This window comes from Ambystoma mexicanum, chromosome 2p (assembly GCF_040938575.1).
Source record: "Ambystoma mexicanum isolate Mex_15411 chromosome 2p, UKY_AmexF1_1, whole genome shotgun sequence".
NCBI lineage: Eukaryota > Metazoa > Chordata > Amphibia > Caudata > Ambystomatidae > Ambystoma > Ambystoma mexicanum.
The window spans coordinates 813,131,885-813,156,094 of NC_090923.1; the positions used below are offsets into that span (position 1 = coordinate 813,131,885).

Sequence of the window (24,210 nt, forward strand, 5' to 3'; positions counted from 1 at the left end):
ATTATTTGTACATGTTTTAGATGTTTCATAATTTACTGACACTGGCTCTAGACATTAATGTAACACTGTTTTACGCTGAAAGGGTGAAAATGTAATCGGGCGCGCCACCGTTCTGGTGTTTGAATGACTAGCGAAAAGGAAATGTGGTTGGGCCGTTTAGCTCTTGTGTTGAGCATGAACAGTGTGGCACATGTGTTAGCACAACTACAACTAGAAAGTCTGGTTTGCTGGCCCTAGAAATCAGCACACGTTTTATTTATAAGGGTGATGTAGCTTATTGAATTTCTTAGCCTGCTTGTGTTTTAATTGGACAAGGCAAATCTAGCGCAATACTAGTCTAAAGAGAGGCAGACAAAAGACAAAAAAAACACTGCTAGAGTTGCCTGGTAGTGGTTGGCCTCCATCGTGATGCAAGAATTTCAACTAGTCAAGTAGAATGACCGCCTTTTCAAGAGCCAGTAAGACCAAGCAGCGCTATCTACTGAGTGGATTTTATCAGGGGTTTGGAACATTTAAATCAGAAGTGTGCTTTCTCTTGTTCATTTATGGGAGAACAATTGGAAGGGCTGCATACACCAAGAGAAGACACAGAGCCTTGATTAGAGTATTGAGAGCCGGTATCGGCCAAAAATATCGAACAAAAAATGCAGAATGCGCGTTTACTGCACATTTGGTGTTGCCCTGCTCCTCTTGCTCGGTATGAGTTCTGGGGATGCAGAGGTGTAGCCCACTTCCATTACATGGATAGCAAGGGATAATAAAGTAATAAAAATAACATTAAATAAAAAGTGCCATGCGGCATCAGTTCCGACCCACGTTAGTTGAAGGGAACTAACATTGCAGGGATAGAGGGGAGTTGGCAGCACACAAAGAGGGGTGGCAGCCTTGGGAGCCCATGGCTGAACATTACGCCCTGTACATTGCGGGGTGTGCGTGCGTGTTCTCCTTCACTTTCTCTGCCTCACCTCCCCCACAAAAACAAGTTTCACATAGATGACTACTTCCACTCCTGGACTAGGCGTCTGAATTAAGATTGGCTTGGCGGAAGTGCCATCCGGAACATATGTGCACTCATTTGGATGCAGCACATATGTTAGGCAGACACCTCTACCAGGATTGACTGAGGAACCAACACTAATTCGATATGTATTTCATAGCTCTACAAAACTGCTTTGGAACCAAATTACTTATGTCAACATATCTATTCTCTAACTTTCTTCTCCTGCAAATCCTCAGTTGTTCTCACTATCCCCCAAGCAGAGGGGGGTGGGGAGGAGACAACATGCAAAGGACGAGAATCAGGTGCACTGGCAGTAACATAAGTTCTGTAAATTACTGTTATTGTGAACTGGTTCGATGTAGTTGGGGGTCACTTTTATCCGTTCTCACTTAGCCAGTAAGCATTACAACGGGTAGATTGTGTTTTGTCGTGAATGTAAAATGTGAAAAAACAGGACCTAGATCACAAGGCGCGTCTGGCTAAAAAGCCGACATTTCGTTAAACGTCGGTAAACGTGAAACGTACCTTTGTGGAAGTGTCCGAATTCTGCAAATCACTCTCCTTCCAGTGCGCTTTACACTGGGTTAAAATCACCAGCTGCCTGGCAGAGGGGGAGGGGAGTGAGCCTTGGACACATTGATTGGTGATCTTCTCCGCCAATGAGCGTCGCAAGAGTCCTGCGCACCCCAGCCAATGGCGGGTAGGTCGTGGATCTCATGGGCAGAGCTTTGCTAAAGTGTCTTCTCCTGCTAGGGAAAGAGCGAGGGGGGAAGCTAGCGAAATGAACCTGCCAGGGCTGGGCGAAGATCACGGCGCCGAGGGCTAAATACCGGAGAGCGAGCTCTCTTCATCTGTGCCAGGCATGGTGCCCGGCTGCTGAGGGCAAGACCTTTGCCCGGCAGAGCAGGTAAGTGTTCCGGGATATGGGATATGCAGAGACCAGCTCTCAAATGGGACAGAGGTCTTGTGCATGCTCCTGTTCGGTGAGGGGGTTGCACTGAGCAGCTGTTCTCCACAAGGGGAGCGAGCTGCGTAGAGGTTTCTCCGTGGTGGTAGCGGATTACGAGTATTCCAGGACACTTTTGGGGCATGCCATTTGTACTCTGGGAGGGAGTGGGCAAACGAATGTATTCTGCACGGTGAAGTAAGATATACTCGCCTGGGAGTCCGCCCTTTGCCCTCTTTTAATGTTATATGAACACAATTCCAAAATGGGCAAGGGTTCCTGTTTGGGAACCTCGGTTGGATTGAGTGGGGGCGCAAAGGACAGCTGCTCGGCGGGAGTGACAGCCTTGGGGGTGTCGAAGCATTGCCCATGTCCCAGCTCTGGCCAGAGTGCTTTTAAAAACGTCTTTCTCGGCCGGCAAATGCGTGGTATTTCCTGATCTCGTGCAAGTCATGCCTGACAACATTTTTACGCCTGCCGTGGAAGGCATTCAGTGCGGGGGAGGGGCATAATCACCGGTACTACGGACTTCACTTCTTGCATACGAGTTCGAGCCCGGAAACGGGCACTTTCTTTGAACTCGTCAGTGGAAGCTTCCTCCAAGGGCAACGGCAGCGCTTTCTACTTGAGGGATTCACGCCGTTAACACAGTGTTCATAACACTACTCGCGGTGTGTAAAACACATCTTAAAGAGTGCAGACGATTCTGTGGGGCGTGTGTACGCAACATGGGTGAATTGCTTAATCTGCGCGTACGTAATTTTATTCCTTTATGGTCAACCATGACGATCACCTTTACTAAATAGTGTTCAGGTCTTTTTTTTTCTTGTTTGTGGGTGGGATTTCCACTCACCCAAGTCCTTACCTTACTGGACCAGCAATTTCATCTGGGTATGGTACTGCTGCAGGCAACGCACTGATACATGTTGAGTGTTTGTGGTATGTGCGTACAGCATGATTATGAAACCCTGCACAGCTCACCACCACACACTCCTTGGTGATTGCAGAATGCTGCGTGAACAGCGAGGACGATGTCATCACGGGCACCGCGGGGGTGGGGCAGAAGCGCGGAAAGCGGGTAAGCCTGGAATCTGCGGAGTCGAACCTGAACCACAAGACACCAAAGTAATGGTTTCTTTTTAAAAACACCGCGCCTTCAGTATGCAAGCACTGTGATGCTAGAAGAAGACATTGCTGCAGAGGAGCAAAACGCTCGCAATCAAGTCAAGGGAATTCTCAACATGGCATAACATATCTCCAGGGAACAAGTCCTAAAAGAAACAGTGGGGCACTCTTTAACATAGGCCATGTCAATGGGAGGGAACACATCTAAAGTGAAATATGCGAAGTTCATTCAATTGGTCTTTCATAATCAAAGAAAATGCACAGGGACACGTGCATTTACTTTTCCACCTCAAAAACGAAGATTGTCCTATAACGTGGCAAACCGTTACAAATTCACACCTTTTTTAACCCCGAAAATCTGCATTGGAATAATCCCTGTAGAGCAAAATCCCAAAAGGATATATTTCAGAAGCGTGGGCTACTCTTTCACATGGCCTAGTGGTACGTTTCTGGATTGGGAACTAACGACCAGAGTACGCCACCTGACCTCACTGGTGATAACAGCCCAACATCAACTAACTGATTATTTTAATACATTTTGTTTGGTGAAAAAACACCCAAGGGGACCAACGCCCGCCCTTTTCAGTAATCTGTGTGGACCCTCGAATTTTGCCCAAGGTAGCTCAAGAGCCTCCTCTTTTCCTAAACACTACAGGCAAATCAGCAGTATCCTAGTCTCAATGGAAACAGAGGCACTTGGGGGAGACTACACCCCAGCGGGCAGAAAAGCAACATTGATAAGTGCACAGGGGACTGAAGGCCAACACATTTTCCTCATGCTCCCAGCTTTGAAAAAGCCAGATGAGTCGAAGATAACATCCTAGTGAAGGGTGGCCAAGCTGTCAACACAATAGAGAACATGCTGAAACACCAATTAAACGTTCTGTAACCTGGGTCAGCACACAGGAGTACTTATGATAAAACTTGCAATAGCATGTCATTTTGTTGTGAACACTGAAAGCATGTTGAGACACATGCTATTGATTGGATTCAATAACAAAAATGCAGAAAAATTAGTGCAGAATAAAGACCCATTATTGGAGGAGTTCATGATACTGGCAAACAGCATAGAAGAGGCTGTGCAACGTGTGGAGACAGCCATTAAGAAAGTAGCTGTGAGTGAAATATTCATGGAGATAAAACTAGATTTTTATGCCAGGTTAAAAGACAGTAGTATGCCCAATATACTGGACGAAAGAGACGAATTCTGTTATGGTAGAAGCAGACTGCCTTTAAAAGATCTTATATAATCCGCAAAAGGTACGTTTTTCACAAAATGTAGATGGAAGGGAAACTGGGCAAGTATGCAGACCCAGCAATGTCAAGGTGGTAAAACGCTGAAGGCCGTACAAATAGGTCCGCGTCTACTCGAGCACAGCAGAGAAATAATGCAGGGTTTGCAGAGTTTATCACATCAGAACTAGAGAAGAAGGAAACCAGTTTGAAAAATAAGACTGGGTGGGAAATGGCTTGTGGGGGCGGATCCATAATTACCTCAACCCAAGCGGGCCCACCACCTGAGGAACGAGTGCATGTTTTGTACATAATGCAAGTTTACTGTTTAGCTGTGGAGTCAATTTTCCAAGTCGCACTGAACCACGTAGGTTGAAACATTATATACATTTTTGTAACATTAAAGAGACTTGTATTACAATTCACCCCCACATGTGATTGGACAAAACCTTTTCAAAGAAATCCCATTTTTCCTCCCAAGTCCTACATTCTCATTGGTAGTTATCTACCACCTTCAGCTCATGTGTAGAACGCACCCCCTTTTAGGATTTTTCCATGGTAGGTCATGACATCATCAACCCATTAAAACATTTGTGTGCAACCATAATTCATTACTAGTAATAACTGGCCTGAGCCCTTTAACCTTAACTCTTAATTGCACATGGCTCACATAAATACTTGAAGCGATATGAAGAAGACTGAATAAACAGGTTCTCTTTGAACTAGCGATAACTATCTCATCCCCCTAAATAACTGCCATTTCATCCAGCACAGCACATTTGAAAATACAATTGAAACTCCTGGTTTTCAAACTCCTGGTTTTCAATCACTTTACCCTTGAGCATTGATTCACCCCATGGTTTATTGCTGGTCAGAACAAATAGCGAAAACCCTGAAGCAAGTGTTTTTGGAGGGAAACCTTTCCTGCTCCCCGGTTCTAATATGTACCCAGATTCGGACAGCCTACTGAGATCTGTGTCCAGTTCGTTACCACAGATCCGGAAGATAAACCCCAGATAGGTGTGCATGTAGGTGACCAAACATTTTCATTCATGGTCGATAAAGGGGCTATAAAATCTTGCATCAAGGAAGGCAAGTTCCCCTTGTCAGGCAAAATGATGGACACACAGGGATTCTCTGGGGCTATCCTGTCGGTTCCGTACACTGAAGATCTACGTATTAAGGTAGGTGCACAAAATGTATCTGCTCCTTTGTTGTATTCCAACTATACCCCAGCAAATCTCTTGGACAGAGACCTCCTAAGCAAGCTCCATATGTCGATTGCTTTCACAGAGGAAGGTATAGTATGTTCGACTCCAGGTTTGTATTCAGTGAGAGAAGCCACACGTTTGCATGCATACTGTAGGGACGGCGCGATATGGGGGCAGTGATCCAACCTTATTGCTAAGGGACATGACCGACGAGCATTTGTTCGAAGAGACAGGAGAGGTAGTTTTTGAGATTGGGGTGCCTTGCCAGAGCAAAGGGAAATACCAGACCATACTCATCATTAGAAATACATCGTCGCATTGGAAGAAGGATTTGGGAAAAGTGATGTGGGGCCGCTGAAGCGTGTTGGAGCAGTATGAATAAAATTGAAACCTGGTGCGACATTGCCACAGGTTAAGCAGTAACCCACGTCTAGAGAGAGGGGACAAGTGAATTTACAAGACCATTATGGCGTTGTTAAAGCAAGGCATAATTCAACTTTCTGTGTCACTGTGTAACGCGCCATCTACTCTATGAAGAAGGCGAAGGGGTCCAGTTGGAGGAGGGTCCAGGATTTGTAACCCCCTCAATAATATTTTTGAGGCGGAATTTCCAGTGGTACCGAATCCTGCTACCATTCTCTGTAATATCCCCACTGGTTAGACCCACTTCAGTGGTTGATTTAAAGAATGCATTTTTCTCAGTCCCCTTACACCCTGATTCTCAGTACCTCACAGCGTTTACGTATCGTGGTTTGGAGATTCGAGCACACAAGGCTGCACACAGGGTACTGTGAATCTCTGAGTGTTTTTAACAGGGTGGTTCTAATGGATTTGGGGAATTTACATGTGTCCTGTACAGTCATTCAGTATTTGGACGATTTGCTAGTCGGTAGCACTCAATTATGCTCCTCACCCTGCCTGCGGAGAAGGGGGTACAAAGTGGATAAAGAAAATGTTCAATACTGCCACAGAGGTAGTATATTTGGGGCAAGTGATATCACCCGCAGGAAGGAAGGTAATGCCAGAGATAGCCGCTGCAGTTTAGAATACGCCTCAGGCCGATCACAGTGAAACAAATGCAGCAGTTTTTGGGGCTCTGTAATTATTGTATTATTGTAGATCTTGAGGAAGCACAGAAGGTGAAGGGTCCGATAGAAAGGTCTGAAGAAATGGTGACTTGCTTCCGGGAACTCAAGGCTGTGATCAGCAATGCAGTCTTGGCAAACCTAAATTAAAGGAAACCATTTTATTTGTTTTCACACACAAACAGGCAGGTGTTGACAGCGGTCCTTATCCAGCAAACATTGCTAGGCATTAAACATTTACCATACTATAGCAGAATCCTAGATCCAGTGATGCAGGCAGGGACAGTTCCCTTGTGAGCGGGGTTTAGCAGCAGCAGCTTTTGCAATTCAAAAGTATTTACAATTACCATGGGTTGCCCAGTGACATTGTATGTGGAGCATGCAGTCTTTACAATCTTGGAAAAGTCCAAGTCGACTTTGACGACCCAAAAAGCTTCGGGGTATGAAGATGTTTTATCGATTGCATCGATACATCCTGTGATCTAGTCAATCCTGCGACATTTGTAGCCGAGCCAGTGGAACCTGAATACATTGACCATGATTGTGCAACATATGAGGGAGAAGAGGAAGACAGGACGAGTGTTAAGGAGGATGCTTTGGAGGGAGGCGAGGTACTTTTTGTTTATGGGTCCTCGACAATCGGGACCCTGGTGAGAGGCATACGGGTGCAGCCGCTGTGAGCCTTGTGGATGAAGAATACCAGGTCAGACTGAAGAAACGGTTGCCTTTATATTACTCCTCGCTAACGGCGGAACTAGTGCCACTTATAGAAGTGCTAGAAATTAGTAAGGGGAAGGCAGTCACTATTTATTCTGACTCTGCATATGTAACCTCCACTGTGCATTCATGGTTATCAAGGTGGCAGAGAAGAGGGTTTAGGAGATCAGACGGGACCCCTGTCCAGCATGCTCTGCTGCTATCCAGACAAATCAAAGAGTTAACCCTGTCCACAGAAGTAGGAATCGTAAAATGCGCTGCGCATACTAATCATACTAACTTAATAGCACTTGGCAATGATGCCGCAGACAGGGCCGCGAAAGAAGCTGCATATTTGCTATTTACACATTCCTAGAAAATCCTCCATACAATGCAGTCCCGGTGCCCCAAATCATAGAAATGCAAGGAAAAGCACCTAAAGAGGAACGGGAGCTTTGGGCAAAGAGAGGATTTTTCCTCTCGCCCACAGATTTGCTTTGGAGACAGAAGCTGACTGGGAAGGTAGTAATGCCTCTAGAACTGCTTCTTGTGGCTCTAGAGCAACTACATTACCCGTCGCGCACTTCTCAACGACAAATTGCAGCAGAGCTCCAGGAGGAATGGTTCATACCAAACCTCCAGGAAAACAGGTACATGGATTTGTAGGAAACTGCATAGTTTCTAGGGAATTCAATCTTGGAAACATCATGAGGCCCAGTAAGGGGAGTTTTGCCTAGGCCCTCTGGGCCATTTTGGGAACTCCATATACATTTTGTTGATATGCTTGTGAAATGTTATAACTACCGGTACTTAATAGTTTGTCCATTCTCCCAGTGGCTTGAGGTTGTTCGCTGCAATCACCCTGATAAGTCTGCAGCAAAATTTCTAGTATGGGAGTTATTTCCACAGTGGGGATCAGATGCACATAAGACCGCAGAGGTCCGGGATGAGGATTTTAGGGAGCCATAGGGCTTTAACCAAAACGGTCAGAATTATATCTTCACAGGTTGTGTATTCTCACCAACAGCCTACAGGAAGAAGCAGCAAAGAATCCCATGACCTGCACACGCCATTATTGCTCCCCGGGGACTAGATTTATATCCGAACCTTTGTGCGACGCTGGAATGAGCAGCGTTTCCATGGGACACACTGTTGTTTTTGCAACTGTGGCTGCTGTGAAGGTGGAGGGCAACAAGAGCTGGGTCCATATCAGTGTTGTACGAAGGTATACAGTGCCCATCCTCCGGCACAGGAGCAAGCTCAAAGTTGTGTATGCCATAAGGATTTACAGTTCATTCCAGTGGAAGAGGGGGGTGTGGATAAAAAAAAGCAATTGGATTATTTTTAAGAAGAAAACTTTGGATTTAGAATGTATATTAGAATTATTGTTTATATGTCTTTTTTTATTTCTTTTGTCATCGTGTTCAAAGATAGCAAACGGTATGGATGTGGGTGGTTTAAATGTATCTAGTCTCATACATTTTGAGGACATATTATTAAGGTCAAAAGGAAATGTTCATGCTGCTGTCCTGAACAATGAGGACAATGAAAATGATGACCCAATAGTAGATGCATATGGTTTTGCAGAAGATAATGTATGGTATAGCCACATAAGGAGAGATCTGTAGGATTTAGCTACATCTGCTCTCTCAAGCCCCATGCTCTGGTGTCCCTAGGGTGTTTATCCCAAATGAAATGGAGTTAGCAGACACACTGTATTTAGTGCACCTAGTCTTGTTCAGGTTCCAAGGACAGTTCCCAGAGCAATCGGTCACAGCATACAAGAATGTGGAAATGTGTGGCAGAAGTATTTACAACATCTGATATGGCTCAAGGAGCTGGAAAAACCTGTTAAGATACAGGCACGTACCAATTTTTCTGCGTTTTAAGGGGCAATGGCACAGTGCCGTTGGCACAAATGGGAACTGCAGCGGCACGCTTCGCATCACTGACTTGGCTCGTGGTACAGCTGCTCTTCTAGACATGTTATGGACTTGCGGACCATACGCCTACAGGCAGTTGCCTCCAGCCTGGTGAGATGTGTGCAGTTCCACCATGTTATATGTGCCTGTCCTTGTTATGCCTGAGGAACATTTGATCCTTGCCCGCCCAATGCTCGGTACCACACTGTGCCTCCTTAGTCTCCTGTACCCCTTGCGTCCTCTGTATCATCGTACATGGCCATTACAATGACTGTTTCATCTCGGAAAGGAGGGACTATTGCGACATACCAAGCGGTCCAACTATCTTCCAGCTGCATCATTAAAAGTTTTAATGAACATCCCTGAACAGTCTTGGCTGTTTAGTCGCACAGAGACCTTCTTTTAGTCCCTCCTGGTAACTGATGTTCAAGCCGTGCTGCACGTTTGTGCCTCCCAATGGTTCAGAGAATGGGTCCCAGACTCGGACTGTTTCTGCCTTGCACAAGCTCAGAGTGATCATTGAGATTGAGGCAGGAATCACAAATGACCCTTCGTTTTTTTTTTTGAGTGCGGTCTTGGATGATCCTAGCTGTAAAAATCCTACTACCTATTTGTGTCTCTTTCCTTATTTTTTGTTCCTGTCAAATGCTTTTACGGTGCTGTTCTTCCCAGGTACTGAAAGTGGCTACCATGATAACTGTGACCCTGTCCAAAGCTAGAAGCACTACCATTTCATAATACATGCGTCCTCAAACTGAAGTTGTCTTTGTCCTCTACCAAGTTGGGGTGAGGGAGAAGTAATGATTAACCGAGCAGATGGTCAGCTAACAAACAGCTCAAGACTCTTATGGCCTTGTAGTTTTGCAGAAGGCCGATGTGATATTTAAGTGCATTGGAGCTTGCAGAGGGATCCATTTGCTTTTCACCAACAATAAACGTGGGGGTGAAGTCACGTTCAAGGCCAGAGGGACCGATACTCATGGGTTTCATTGTTTTCTCAGGGTGTGCCATGGTGCTGAATTGGGAGTCGTTAAGATTACAATGTTCCCAGCAGGTTGGGGTGGGTGAGATGGTCATTGACAGTTCAGAGGAAACCTGTTTATTCTTCTTCTCCTCATGTTGTTTGAAGTATTTGTGCTAACCATGTGCAATTACGTTTAGGTGGTCTCAGACAGGTGTGACTTTGAATAAATTATGTTTGTATATGAATGTGTAACTACGTGATGATATCATGGCCTGCCATGGACAAATCCTGAAAGGGCGGGGGGTGTCGCACACATGAACTGAAGATGGTAGTTAAGATACCTCCAACCAATAGGAATGGGGGAATTGGAGAAGGAATGGATTTCTATATATAGGTTTCAACAAAATCACATGTGGGGGGTGGACTGTAATAAAATGTATGGGAGTCTTTCAACTGCTGGAAAAATGCATATTTGTCAACTTGGGGGGGGGGGGTTCGGAGAGACTCGGGTTAGTTTGACTCTACAGTGTCATTTAGCCCCTCCCCGGACGATTGTACAATAAACTTGCTTTATGTAAAAAAGTGCACTCAATTCATCTTGAGAAGAACCTTAAGTTTTGAAAGCACCTCCAAGACTTTCCTCTTTTCCTCCTCCTGCCCTTCTTCCCTCCTCTGCTAATCTCACAGTTGCTGTGATTGGTGTCTTGGACCCTTATGCATTCTTGGGGCCCCGACTACTCACATCCAAGCTCCACAGCTTTTGTCTACATTCAGCACTTGCCGCGGCACACCCTCCGCACTGGAGATTCACAATTTTCTACCCAATGTGGCTCCTGGCCGCATAGCACTTACCATATCTTCCACGTCATCTGTGGCTCACCCTCAAGCACAGACACCCCAGCACTTACTCCACTGCCCTCTTCCTTGCTGCACTTGCGAGTTCTGAATACTCACAAGGCATAGTACGTTTGGCTGTTCCTTCCCCACTGTATTTTTTATTTTTATTTTAATTGTTCTGCAATCCCATGTGCTCTCCCTGTTGCCCTGTGGGCACTTTCAAACAGATAGATTTGCTGCATCAGTGCCTAACAAGCAAACAATAAGCTAAACTAAGTGGTGGGCCTGCTTGGGTTAAGGGTATCGGGTAATAATGTCCTCATACATAATTTCGCCGGGAAAAGCCATTGGAGACATTCTATATGGTGGCATTATGTATGGGGAGGGGTTGCAGGGATGTCCCCTGCTCCCCTTGTAAAAATTCAGGGGCTACAGGGGTGTCCCCCCGCATGTTCAATGTAATAATGTCTCCGCAAAAAAACAGCGACTTTTTTGCCAGGAGACATTTTTGCAGGGACATTATTCAGGTTAAGGTGATTAAAGGCCCATCCGCACAACACCAACATCGGAAAGGAGAGAAACGAAAGGTTCATGGCTCAAGGTATTCACCCTGCTGGGGAAAAAACATCTCCACCTCCCTCAAAGTACTCAACCCATGCAATTGGGCAGTTTCCGGGGACCCATATCTCCAGAAGAGAGAGAAAGAAACAGACGCCTTCTCTTTCTTGCAGTGAGTCTAATCATCCAGTTGGCTCATGTCCTCATAGAATGACTTTGTTCCAGAGAAACCAGCAGGCTTGTCCTTAATAGGAAATAAGAGAAGCGAGTCCATTGTGTGCAGATTCCCATTTCGTTATTAGTCCTGTCACCTACATGTTCCTCCCATTTTTTAGATCCAAGTTGAACTCCTAGAAAAGGGTCAACGGTGGAAGGAAGTGATTGCCATGGTAGACTTTGGGTAGCTATTGGTAACTTCATTGATATCTCTTTTGCCCATGATAAAAATGACACACTTTTTAACAAACGGAAAGTAGTACTTATTCTTTCAGTGGATGGTTCTCCCTTGATTCCTGGTCCTTTAGCTCTACAAATGAAACCTCTTTTCATGTTCTGTGCTAAGCGACATCATGAGATAATTACCTTCAATGCCATTGCAGCTCCTCACTTCCAGGTTCTCCTTGGAATTCCTTGGTTGGAGTATCATAACCCTGTCATCGACTGAAAATACACTAACCAAATAAACTAACCTTCCAGGGTCAGCACTGTCCCCCTTGTACCCAAGGATATAAAGACCCTCCAGCTAGAAGTACCTTTCCCCGTTTTCCTCTCAGGAACAAAGAATCTTAGTTCTTCAAGACTCGCTACCCAAGGAATATCACGACTACGTTGACGTTTTCCATCCCAAGGAATCTGAAAGGTTACCCCCCAGATGGGCACTATGATTGCAATACAGTTAACACCTGGAGCCAAAATCCCCTGTGGTAGGACCTATGCATTATATGACAAAGAAAACGTAATTCTCAAATGGTACATTGATGATAATCTCTGAAAAGGATTCATCAGGCATTCGACCTCCCTAGCTAAGGCTCCAATCTTTTTCATTCTGAAAAAAGAACATGCTGAACTCTGGCTGTGTGTAGACTATTGTCAGCTCAACGCCATTACCACAAAGAATCTGCATCAGTTACCCCTTATACAAGTTCTACTAACCAAGCCCATGCTAGTAATTGGTACACAAAACTTCTTCTATGGGGAGCATAGAATTTAATTCAGTCGGCACCTAGAGACGAATGGAAAACGGTTTTCAGAACACGGTATGGACATTATGAATAATTGGTAATGCCCTTTGGGACTATGTAATTCTCCTGCCATATTCCAGGTTTTCCTGAACAATATTTTCGGAGATATCTTGGACACCTATGTAATAATCTATCGAGATGATATTCTCGTCTTTTCGTCCTCTAAGGAAGAACATGAGCTTCATGTAAGATAAATATGAAATCGTCTGTGAAAATATAATTTGTATGCAAAACTGTCTAAGTGTTCTTTTCATCAAACTTGCGTTGCTAATTTGGGTAACATACTCACTCCTTACGGCATAGAAATGTACCCAAAAAAGATATCAGCTATAGTAGATTGGCCAGCACCCTGTTCATCAAAGAATTGCAACAATTTCTTGGATTTGCCAGTTTTTATAGGAGATTCATCTCTGAATATTCATGTCTTATATTGCCCTTGACTCAAATTCTTAAAAAAGTAACTCCCTATGTTTGGACCCCAGATACAGCTGAAGCCTTCACAGAACTGAAGAAAACCTTCACTTCGGCCCCTTATTCTAAGACTTCCTGATACCAGTTTCCTTTTGTTGTGGAAACCGATGCCTTCAACTATGCCATTGGGGCCTTGTTAGAAAAACGCGACCCCCAAGTACAAAGAAATGACATCCACTAGCCTACTACTCCTGTACCGGTCACCGCAGCTGAAAGGAATTTCATAATTTTTTAAAAGGAATTTTTAGGCATAAAAGAAGCATTTGTGGCACGGAGACATTTATTGGAAGGAGCGCTTCATTCTATCACAGTCTTCACGGATCATAAGAACTTGGGACGCCTTAAGACCGTCGAGGCAATAAAGCAATGAGAAAACTGGTGGATCCATTTCTTTTCACGTTTTTATTTCACGGTTACCTTCAAACCCGGGTTCTCTTATTATCCAGAGCCTACCATGAAATGGAAGACATGGATAGCATTCCTTTTCTCCTCATCTGAAAGTGTCATTTCAGCACTATATGTTCCGCTCCTCCCCTATGAAGACCTCTTAAGGAAATCCACTGCTAAAAAGTTACTTCAAAATCAATTATCACAAACTTCAAGGGTTGCTCTTCCACAAAAATAAGCTTTGGTTACCCACACAGGCCAGCCAACAATCTATGATTCACTGGTGTCATGATGTTCCTGGAGCCTGACATTTCTCACTACAAAATACCCTCCAAAAGCTTGATAAATAAGCCTGGTGGGGTTCTATGAGAAAAGACACTATTGATTATGTTTCAAGCTGTGCTGTTTGTAGAGCCAAATCCAGTCGCCAAAAACCTATGGTGCTCTTGCAGTCATTATTCAGACCGCACCATCCATGGCAATCATGTTCAATGGACTTTATAACTGATCTTCCTAGAGATCAGGGCAACACAGTAATGATAATCCGTTATTGATTCTTTCTCCAAGATGGGACATTTCATTGCCACGAAAGGAGTACCCTCAGCTCCAGTCTTAGAATGATGTTTTCTCCATAACATTTACAGACTTCGTCCACAGAACATCAACGCTGATCTGATCAATTCATATCATTATTTTGGAGGGAGATAGGTAGGATGTTATGGATTCACTTGGATTTCTCCACGGCCTATCACCCTCAAAGCAATGGCCAGAGTGAGAGGGCAAATCAGATCATCGGCCAGTGCTTAAGTTGCTATCTAACAGGCATGGAAACAGAGTGTGTTTATATGTTGACATTAGCAGAATTTGCTAGACTCTTTTCATATCGCCATTCAAACCACCCCTTTTCCTTTATCCTCCAGACAACATCCTAAATATATTTGTCTAGAGCTTCCAGATAATAGTCAGGTCCCCGCTGCACAGGATTACGTCAAGCATCTTCTTTCTGGATTCGCAACCGCAAAAACGCATTCATTAAAAGCGAAAACTTATCTGCAGCGTTATGCCAATAAGAAAAGAAGATCCGCCCTCAGTACCAAATAGGGGAAGAGGTATGGTTATCCACGGAACATGTAGGAAGAAGCTTAAGCCCAAATACATACGGCCTTTTACAATTCACTGCATTGTTAATCGTGTTGCTATGGAATTAGATCTTCCTGTCCATTACAAGTTTAGATCTGGTTTTTCATTCAGGGTTCAAAATTGAGGGGGGCTGGGAGCTATTTAGCTCCTATTTATAGCCCAGGAGAGCCTGGTAGGCTTGAAACCGACAGCTACCAGGATCTACAGTTGGCTCTACAGGCCAACTGGTTTCATACAAATGTATCCATATGACATTAACCCTGTGCATTTAAGAATGTGCATAAATGAGCACAAGGACACATCCAGAAGAGGTTTAAAGCCTAATGGGTGATATTTAATTGGCAAAAAGTTATAGTTTGCATCTCATGTGGCATGTAAATTTGCAGCACGCTATATAATGGCTCCTGATTTCCAGAGTTGACTCCCGCTTACTGGGTGATGCCGGATACCGAGGAGCTGGTTTTAGCTCCTCTCAATTAAATCCTTATTTCGATCCTTGCTGTCTCATTACTGAAACCAACTTCCAGATCCATCTTGTACCCTCGATGTTGGAAATTGTCCTTCTGCAGTGTCCCCTCAGGAAGGATACGAGATACAGACCATATTGGATTCCAATAGGTGTAAAAGGGAAGTACAGTATCTTTTCCATTGGAAATGTTATGTTAAGGAGGATAGGTCCTGGGTTTCCCCCAAAGACATGAACGCTCACGCATTAAGAGATTTTATGCTCAATCCCCTGACAAACTGACTCCGGCACTTCCCATTTTTGGGGAGACTCTTGGGAGGGGGAATACTGTTAGGGTAACATGGAAAAGGACTGCAGTTCCTATGTGAGGGGTCAGAAATGAGAGATGGAGACAAAGTTGTAGAGTTCTCAACACTTGCCATGTGTATTAGAACAACAGGGGTGGGATAATGGACTGTTTGTTCCTATCCTAATGAGAATGTCCCTACCTATGAAACAAGAACCAAAGCAAGTTGACTGTGTGTCCAAATTATGCTATCAGTTGGATTTGGGAACGGATTATTATTATCGTATTTATTGTGTGCAGACCTGGCTTCGGGATGCATTGGAGCGCTTTTCAGAGCTAACAGAACAGATATACATCGGGGGTGGGATACAGAGGAGGGCTAAAGCGGTGGTGGGGAGCAGAGGGGTGGGCGGCGTCCAGTGAGACTAGAGGCGCAAGGGGAAATGTAATGCCTAGGTGTTGAGGCAGAGAGATTCCTTGAAGATGTGGGTCTTGAGTTTTTTTCTGAATTGTAGGAGCGTCGGGGCACATCTGATGCGGACAGGAAGGAGGTTCCATAGTCTTGGGGTGTAGGCAGAGAAGCCTTATTGTTTTCTGGTATTTTTCTTTTTGCTGCAGCGGATTTAAAGTCAGCCAGTGTCCTGGCTTCTGGTGGTGCGCTGTTTGCCGGAGAAGCTGAGTTTCTCTGAAAAGTAGCTGGGTGACTTGAGGGTCACTGCCTTACAGATGATGCGGCAAGAACTGAAGGTGATTTGTGCGTGCAATGGGAGCCAGTGAAGATTGATAAGGGCCAGCCTGATGTGGTCATATCTCCGTAGACCCTTGATTAGACATGCAGGGGCACAAGGGAGGGTGACAGGAGGCCTCCAAGGAGTGAATTGCCCCCATCCAGGTGGGATAGCACCAGTGCTTGAACAGTGGATCTAAAGCTGTCCGGAGGGAGGGCTTGACTTTTCACAGGACTGTGCGCCGATACCACTCTGAGTAGCTCGTCTGCTTCTTTATTACACTCTTAAGCTGTTCCTGGTTTTCGTTTGCTTCCTATAAGGCCCCTAAATAGAGTGTGAAAGAATGTATTAGAACTAATTTTTCATTTTTTTTTTGAGTTGTTGGGCATCAGGTCATCCTCGTTGACAATGGTTCCTCTTCTTTTCTCATGTGGACTCATATTTACTGGGTCGATGCCAGGGAGTCCTCCAACTCAGCTGCCTGATCTGTTTCTTTGAACAGGTCAGCTGAATAGACCACAGACAGGTCATCACTAGCCAGTGACCCCTTTATCATTTACTTCACACTGAACAATGTTTTCACATCCTGCAGTATAAGGTGTTAGATTCGCCGCGGTTTGTGTTTTACATGCGTGTTGGGCTAGGATACTTGCTCAAGTATCAATTAATAAGGGTTTTGCAATCTCGCATAGTTAGCTTCTATGGACTGTGACGTAGCAGCTCTACTCTCCTGCTCAAGAACGAGTCACCAGCATCTTGATTCACAATTGCAAGCCCTTGAAAGGTTTTCCTGGCCCCTCCATTTTCTTTCTCCTTGGCGTTGCCTTTGGCCGCCGGGTTGATTTGGATGAGAACTGGGAACTAACTCTAGTTTATCAATTGTTAATCTACGTTCACCACACTACTCTCGGAAAAAAACATTGTCATGTTTGATGTCTTTAAGGTAGTATTCATATTACGGGACTGCATGGAAAATGTTCCCACACGTGGGGAAATCGGTGTTTAATTTGTTCCGGATCCTTTAAAGTCTGCGTGACCAGGTCGCCACCAGTTATTTTACTTATTAAATTATAGATGTTATGTATCGGGGTTTCGTAACAGTGAAGAAATACGCAAAAGTCACGTATGTACTCCAATGCCGGCGAGGGGAGCAATGGATACACTTTTCTACTCTATGTATAAACTGCGCTTCGCGAGAGATTTTAACGGCTAACTCGTCAGGCAACATCGGTTACCTAGAGGCTTCACTCCTCTTAAGCTTCCAACAGATTAATGCATTTAAAAAGTTCACACATTTTATGCTTCGCCCGCAATATTTAGGAAACACGGTTCTCTTGGCAAATGCTTATTTGTGCAGTTCAGTTCTTCTTTGGGGCTAATGACGTTTGGACATTTAACTTTAGCACATGCTCACTTTCAGAGATGTCACTGCCCACTGTGCACGTCAGACATCCCCCACTTCTTTATTTTTAGGACCTTAATGTATCCATCCACTAATACCGGTAGAAAGTGCCCCACTCCCACCTAATTTGTCTTGGATTTTTTCCGTATCACATTGCCACCTCGAGCTTGGCCTTCACAGCAATATAGCAAGGAGCGATCGCTTAAACACAAAAGCTAGGTTTCGCATTCCCATCTTTCTGTAAACGTACCAGGCCGTACCGTACGTTATGATGGGTGTTTTAGTTCTCGGCATTTTTTTTTTATATTCCCTGGCCAAAGCGGTCCCGACACGCCCACAGATGTATATATTCGTTCGATTACCTCTGGACTGAACACACACGTTTAAATGGGCGTCTTCCGATACTACCTTGTTTACCTCCTTGTGTGATGGTGGGCCGGCAACAGCTTTAGTTAGATTAAAATGGCGCCTGAGCCGGAGGAGGATTTCTGGGTCATGTAGTGTCCCTCCTTCTCCGCCTGTCCGTGGTAGGCTGATGAAGGGAGGAGCTGGAAAACTACAAGTCCCATGAGGCATGCAAGATTTCCCTGCTTGAATGTACCGGCGGGAACCCAGTGAGGAAAGTCAGTAATGGAGAGCTTGGGGCGGCACGTACGTCGAAGAGGCAGATGTTTGCTCCCTGGCCCTTTTATGAAATATTTTACGACGGAACAAGGCGGGTCGGCCACCGTTGAACCGATATACTCTCAATGCCGTGCTGTGGGCTACCAACATCGTTAGTCGATCGCCAGGGACTCGACGTGAGTAAATGACACTAAATCCTAGAATGCAATGTTTAGACATGGCAAGTACTGCAAAAGTTCGTATGGAATGTGTCTTGTGTTTTACTGTGACAATGTATGAGGTTTATACTCGGGAGCGCGAGCTCCGCGTAGTAGATCTAAAATTAATATAGTGCGAGTAAACGTATGCCTGTCGTGCATTACATTTTAACATGACGCTGCAATTATTCCAAAAATAAAAGGTTCAAAAGGCAGTGGCGAGGAGCGTGCTGCGGGATATCAAGCTATGTCGTCCTCCAGGTATAAGGAGGATCTCGATTTCGGGTACTAGTTAAGTTAAAGCGACAAGGATGGGGGGCGGGGGTTGGATTCCGGACGGTGCAGGGAAAATGCGCAATTGTTTTTTATAGGGTATCTTGATTGGTACCGTTTTGCGGATTTCGCTAAAACCGGCAACTGGTATGCAAGAAAACCACCCCAATGCTGGTGATATTTAAAGCTGATGTGTGCATACAATTGTGCATTTTGCTTACGCTGTACGACACTAGATCTTACACTGTATCGTTGCAATGTCAACCAACGGTGGAAGATCACACATATATATCAAGGTTCAACCATATATATTTGTTTATTAAGAGCATGCTGTCGTTTATATAACCTGTAATTTCCCCAGGCACATTCGTTGACGCACAATAATACTTGTGTTATTGTGAGTTTCACAGTTTTTATAACTAGCCATCCATTGAAAAAAGTGCAATCTGCCATCATCTACCTGAAGCAGTGCTTCAAGGAAAGGCCCTGCAAGCAGTTCTACCTTCCATATTGTGTCTCCGTTTGCATATGTTGTTATCGAACATTGTTTTGAATTATGAACCTGGCTGATAACTTGTTTTCAAACAGCGAAAGTGAAAAGTTTACCCTCTGGTGTTTTCACGGAAACCCAGCCAAACTCTAGGTTATTTACACATATGCGTTCAGTTAACAATTGTCGGCTAAAAGCTATGCGGAGAGGAAGGGCAACATAAATAATGTACACGTTTTGGTCCCCTTTTTTGTGTTTTACAAAGCCAGCCTCTCTCACTGGGCAACTAGGTATTTCTCCACCTGGCTCCTTTATAAAAGTTCTATGTTGCATACCAATTACCATTGGAAGAGTCTGGATACACACTGTTAAGCTGCTGTGACTAGTAGCAAATAGCCTGTATCTAACAAAAGTTACAGATGAAGCGATGGATGATTTTTTTCTTTTTTGTAGTAAGACCTATGTAAAGTCATTGGATATTTTAACTTGAGCATTTTTTTTTTTTTTTTTTACACTGTAGGTAGTCGCACATATATCTGAGCTGCAAGTTTTCTTTCAGATGGTTGTCTGTGCCCTCCTCCCTTTTAAACTGCACACATTTTTGTTTTCTTTTTCCCGCAGGTCATGATGCCATTGAAGGGCACAAAGCGCAAACTTTCAGACCTGCAAGATGCTGTGAGTGGCGATCCTGTTCCCCATAGCCTGGATGGGGGCAGCGGCTTGCGTCAGTCTCTCCTGAACATGTCACTGGATAAGTTTAACACTGGGCGGATGCTGGTGGAGCCCAGTTTGCGTCGCTCTGTACTGATAGCGAACACCCTTCGGGTCTTGCAGGAGGAGATTCGCATAGATAACTGCAGACCTTCTCTGGTGACTGATTTGCCTGCTCCTACTTGTTTGGCTGGACAACCAGTTGCCTTAGGAGCTGAGGCGCCTTCCCATCTCTCTATGCACACTCATTCTCATGGCGTTACAGAAGACCTTGACGGCATGTTTTTTTCTGAAGATGACTTCTCTTTAACGTCTGCCATATCATCCATCCTCAAGGATCTAGAAGTAGTTCTCGATGACGGGGCTCCGGTATCAAACCATTCTCGTCTTTGTGTCTTTCAGGATGTTGAAAAAAAGCATGATGTCTGCCCTAGCAAATGTTCTATCCACAGTCCCCTACCTAGCACTGCTTACACTGATGAAAACCGTGTTGGAGATCCGAAGCGGTTGCTCGCTTTTGACTCGAGTCTTTCCCATCCTGTCGAAGAGATGGATATAGAGCTTGTTGGAGAACTTATTCTTGGAGCACAGTATTGCCAGGAACATCCTTTAGACTGTACAGAAAGTCGAAGTTTGCTTCCGAAGACTGATGCTGCCCCAGTTCAGTCACTTCAGAAAGACTTGTCAAGCCGTATACTGGAGTCCAAGTCATTGGATTCTATCTTTGGGAACTTTGAGCTTATGAGTTCCAGCTATCTGAAGGACCTGCCTCTGGATGACCGCTTTCTGGACATTGATACCTCAGTCTTCGAGAGGGAGCCTGCTCAAATGGCACCCACAAGTGGCCGGTTACCCTTTTATCCGGCTGACGACCTCCCAACTTTTGCCTCTTCCTGCAATTCTGCATCCTTTGCTTCCAGCCAGCCCACTAGAGACTTGAACGAGCTTGATAACATAATGGAAATACTCGTTGGCTCCTAGCCCTGCTCTTTGCGGTGCAGCATACACCCTTTTCAAGATGCTTTTTATTTTGTTGCCTATAATACAGAGATTCTGGTTTTAATGATGACACATCGCCATTATGCACTGGCACAATGTTTACAAAGAAATGGTTCGCTTAAATTATTTTTTTCTATGAAGTCGAATGGTGATTGGCTGCTGGGACTTCAATTTTCAGTAGTGTTGGCTCGGATCAATTCAGTTTTTGAAATGTAATCCGTGTTCAGCATTGCGTTGTATGGTCAGTTAGTGTTGTGTTTTCACAATTACTCTGGGTGATCATTCTCGCTCCTCTTCCCAGGTCTATGACCCCCATTCGCACTAGCTGCTGTGACGTTTGCAATGGACACTTTTTCATCTGTTGATGAAAGCCAAGGGCTTTGTTAATAAGTGAAACGTTTGGCAATGCAGTACGATCTTCTATGAAGACAATGTTATTTATATTTTAATACTTGTTTCTAGCAATGCCTTAAATCTTGCTGCAAAAGGGAAAACAACCTTTGTACACATTCAATGCCTCAGATGTTCAAAATGCAGAATGTTTTTTACTTTACTTCGACCCATCCAGTATTTTTTTTTCTTTTCTTTAAGATTGCCCATTTGGGTTTAAGTGCGGCCAATTTCTGTGTACCTTTTTAAGGGTGGGACTTTACTTTTCAGGACATATTTTTGGGCCTGTTTTCTGTTGTGAACTGCAAATGTTCACACACACTAGTTCATACGATTGAAGAATCTTCAATTTCGACTGCCATCTCTTCATTGCGTGAATGGGTGCAGCAGTTGGTTTTGATCCAATTAATAATACAGTGAACATTTTCCCATTTTGTCTCGCTTGTTCTGAGTATTCTTGTGATGATGGTTTGTCACACAGGGCAGTGTTTAACGGTTGAAAGGTAAGTTTTGTAATGATCAAGCCTTTGACTTTGAACTGTGGACTTGCTTGAGCTGTTGATTTGGCTGTTTGCAAACCCCACGTGTTGCTTATGACCCAAATGCATCATGAACCTGACTCCCTCACTATTTCAGAATCCAGGTTGTTGCCATTTCTGAAGTGTTGTCTCTAAAAGAACAACACTTAACTTTTATGCGTCCAAGTTGAGGGCTTCCATTAAAAGGAATGCAATTTACTGACCCACTTTTGAACAGAACCACTAATGCAAGTATTTGAAATGGTTTTTAGATGGCTACCTTTTCGTTTCGTAAAGTGGTTGAGCCGAGAGGCTAACTTTACCTCTGGAATTCTCATTCGAGATGCCACTCAAGGCCGAGTCACTCCTCCTCGGAATACAATTGAGTTAGTGCAGCTATCATGCTCATAGTGAAGCCAATCCTATTTAATAATGGTTAATTTATTTTCTTTATAAAGACTATATTTTTTTCCTTTTCAAGAGTCCTTCCTGGACAGAAGATTGTATGACATTTAAAAAAATGAGTCGTTTACAAGTTTATTTTTTTCCTTCAATGGAGTGATGATTTCCCCACCTCCCCCAACCCCCCACCCACTTTATGCCAGTAGTTTTTGAGAGCCTTACAGGTTGTAGTGTGACTGGAGCAGTGACCATATTGCACAGTTTTTATTTTCCTTCCTAAATCAAGAGAAACTTTTCTGTGGCAGAAAGTCTAGATGAATGCACGTGGAACACGAGTTGTTATAAGACCGATTCTTTTTTTATTAGTTGAGATTACAGTTCTGCGTGAAAATGTACATTTTTTAAAAAAAATCCGGTTGTGTTTTCCATTGTTCCAAGGGACCCCACTTCACCTAAAGCCATTCTCTTCATTATTTTCAGGAGACTTTATTCGAGTAAAATCAGCAAAGTTGGATGTCTTGGCAAAGCTCACTATTGGAGAGTAACTGGTTTTGGGTAGACTGCTACCCTGGCAACGTTTTTACTGGCGTGTAATGTAAAGCCAGTATGTGACATAGACACTAGTGTGGCGTTGAACGATTGCTGGAAAAAATGATTGGTTTCTATACAGTTTTAGTGAACACATCCCGAATTTCTTTGGCTAGTTAATCTTACCATAATCGCTTATAAGAAGTCGTTGCCCATGTAGGATCCTATTTTATAAGGGTTCTGGAAAATGCCTGCGTGCATCCGTTTTGCAATGCTGTGTTCAGAGCATGTGACTTCAATACTTGCCAAACATCTACCCTTTATAAATCTCGCTGTTGGTCCATGGAAAAACTCGGTTCCTCCATGTTTCCTCCTCCATTTGATAATGCTGTTAATCCCAAATCCACACAATTGCACACGCCTTCACATTGAAGCCATGGCTCCATTTCTTTCCATTCACATTTACTTGCCAGAAATGTGGTGCCATGAGAAGTAGAAACAGTTGTAAGTGATAACTGCAACGTGCACTCTATCTTCTGTTTAGTAGGGAATAACAAGTATACGTTCAGCAGAGTCAACAACGTTTCACTCTGATTTTTCATCCGTTAAAAAAAATGTATTGCACCATTTGTGTTAAAATGTAAATGCTAATGGTCCCATCTGTCGTTCAGACAAGCACGGGTGAATGTTAGCATTCAAGTAAACTATGCAATATCTGTTTATTTAAAAAAGGTTCTTTAACAATGAAAATAAAAAAAAATGGAAATTATATTTGTCAGTCTATTTTTTTTTTAAAGTGACCGAGTTTAAGCAATGCTGGAAATGTTAACGTTGGGGTTTTGACTGCCGCACCCATGATAGTAGTTTGGACGGAAGCAATTTGAAGGGTAGCTTCCCTTTTGAAGATGTATTTTGGTTTTTCTCTTTTAGGAAGAGGCTAAACGGCCTACTTGCTTTGGGAAGGCTCCTTGGATTTCTACAAGGCAAACACAAAACAATGTACTTAGATGACAAAGTAGGTGCGGTGTCCTACGTGTGCATGATAGTTGCAGCACAGAAGCCTCCCTTCACCCTTGCCACCCTGTTTGTACAGCAACTACCCCTAGAAAAGACCAGCATCTTCTTTTTGCATGAGAGGTTTAGGATCCATGGCAAAGAAGCATATTAACTTGAAGGTCCATAATCTTTAGACCAGGGGCTTGTCTTAATTTGAAGGTACGTATGATTATTACAACGTAGTGTTGCATCTAGGCACGCTTTTTGGCTTATCTCGTCGATTAGTAACTAATCTTAGTGCTCAGCGTTCCTTGGAATGCCCCCAATTAGGCAGACCCTGCCGCTCATAGCGATATTGTGAAAAATACAGAGATCTGCTGTTTT

At 44.0% G+C, this 24,210-nt stretch overlaps 1 protein-coding gene across 2 annotated transcripts; it reads left to right on the top strand.

Moving 5' to 3' along the window:
* Positions 1-1,714: 1,714 nt before the first annotated feature.
* Positions 1,715-23,599, top strand: LOC138566819 (SERTA domain-containing protein 2-like). 2 transcript variants are annotated; one of them, XM_069644492.1, is made up of 2 exons: positions 1,715-1,907; positions 19,904-23,599. In XM_069644492.1, exon 2 carries the CDS (start codon positions 19,907-19,909, stop codon positions 20,972-20,974), a length of 1,068 nt encoding a protein of 355 aa, XP_069500593.1. In that variant the 5' UTR covers positions 1,715-1,907; positions 19,904-19,906; the 3' UTR covers positions 20,975-23,599. The 2 variants fall into 2 exon arrangements, with proteins under 2 accessions (XP_069500593.1, XP_069500592.1); XM_069644491.1 differs by lacking the exon at positions 1,715-1,907 and adding an exon at positions 17,182-18,498.
* The last annotated feature ends 611 nt before the right edge of the window (positions 23,600-24,210 follow it).

What these genes read in the sequence shown, in the direction of transcription:
- LOC138566819 (XM_069644491.1), top strand. Translation starts at nt 18,448, where the DNA reads ATGCCGTGCTGTGGGCTACCAACATCGTTAGTCGATCGCCAGGGACTC. An exon ending in TCGATCGCCAGGGACTCGAC is followed by an intron (nt 18,499 to 19,903) that starts GTGAGTAAATGA and finishes TTTTTCCCGCAG; the next exon opens with GTCATGATGCCATTGAAGGG.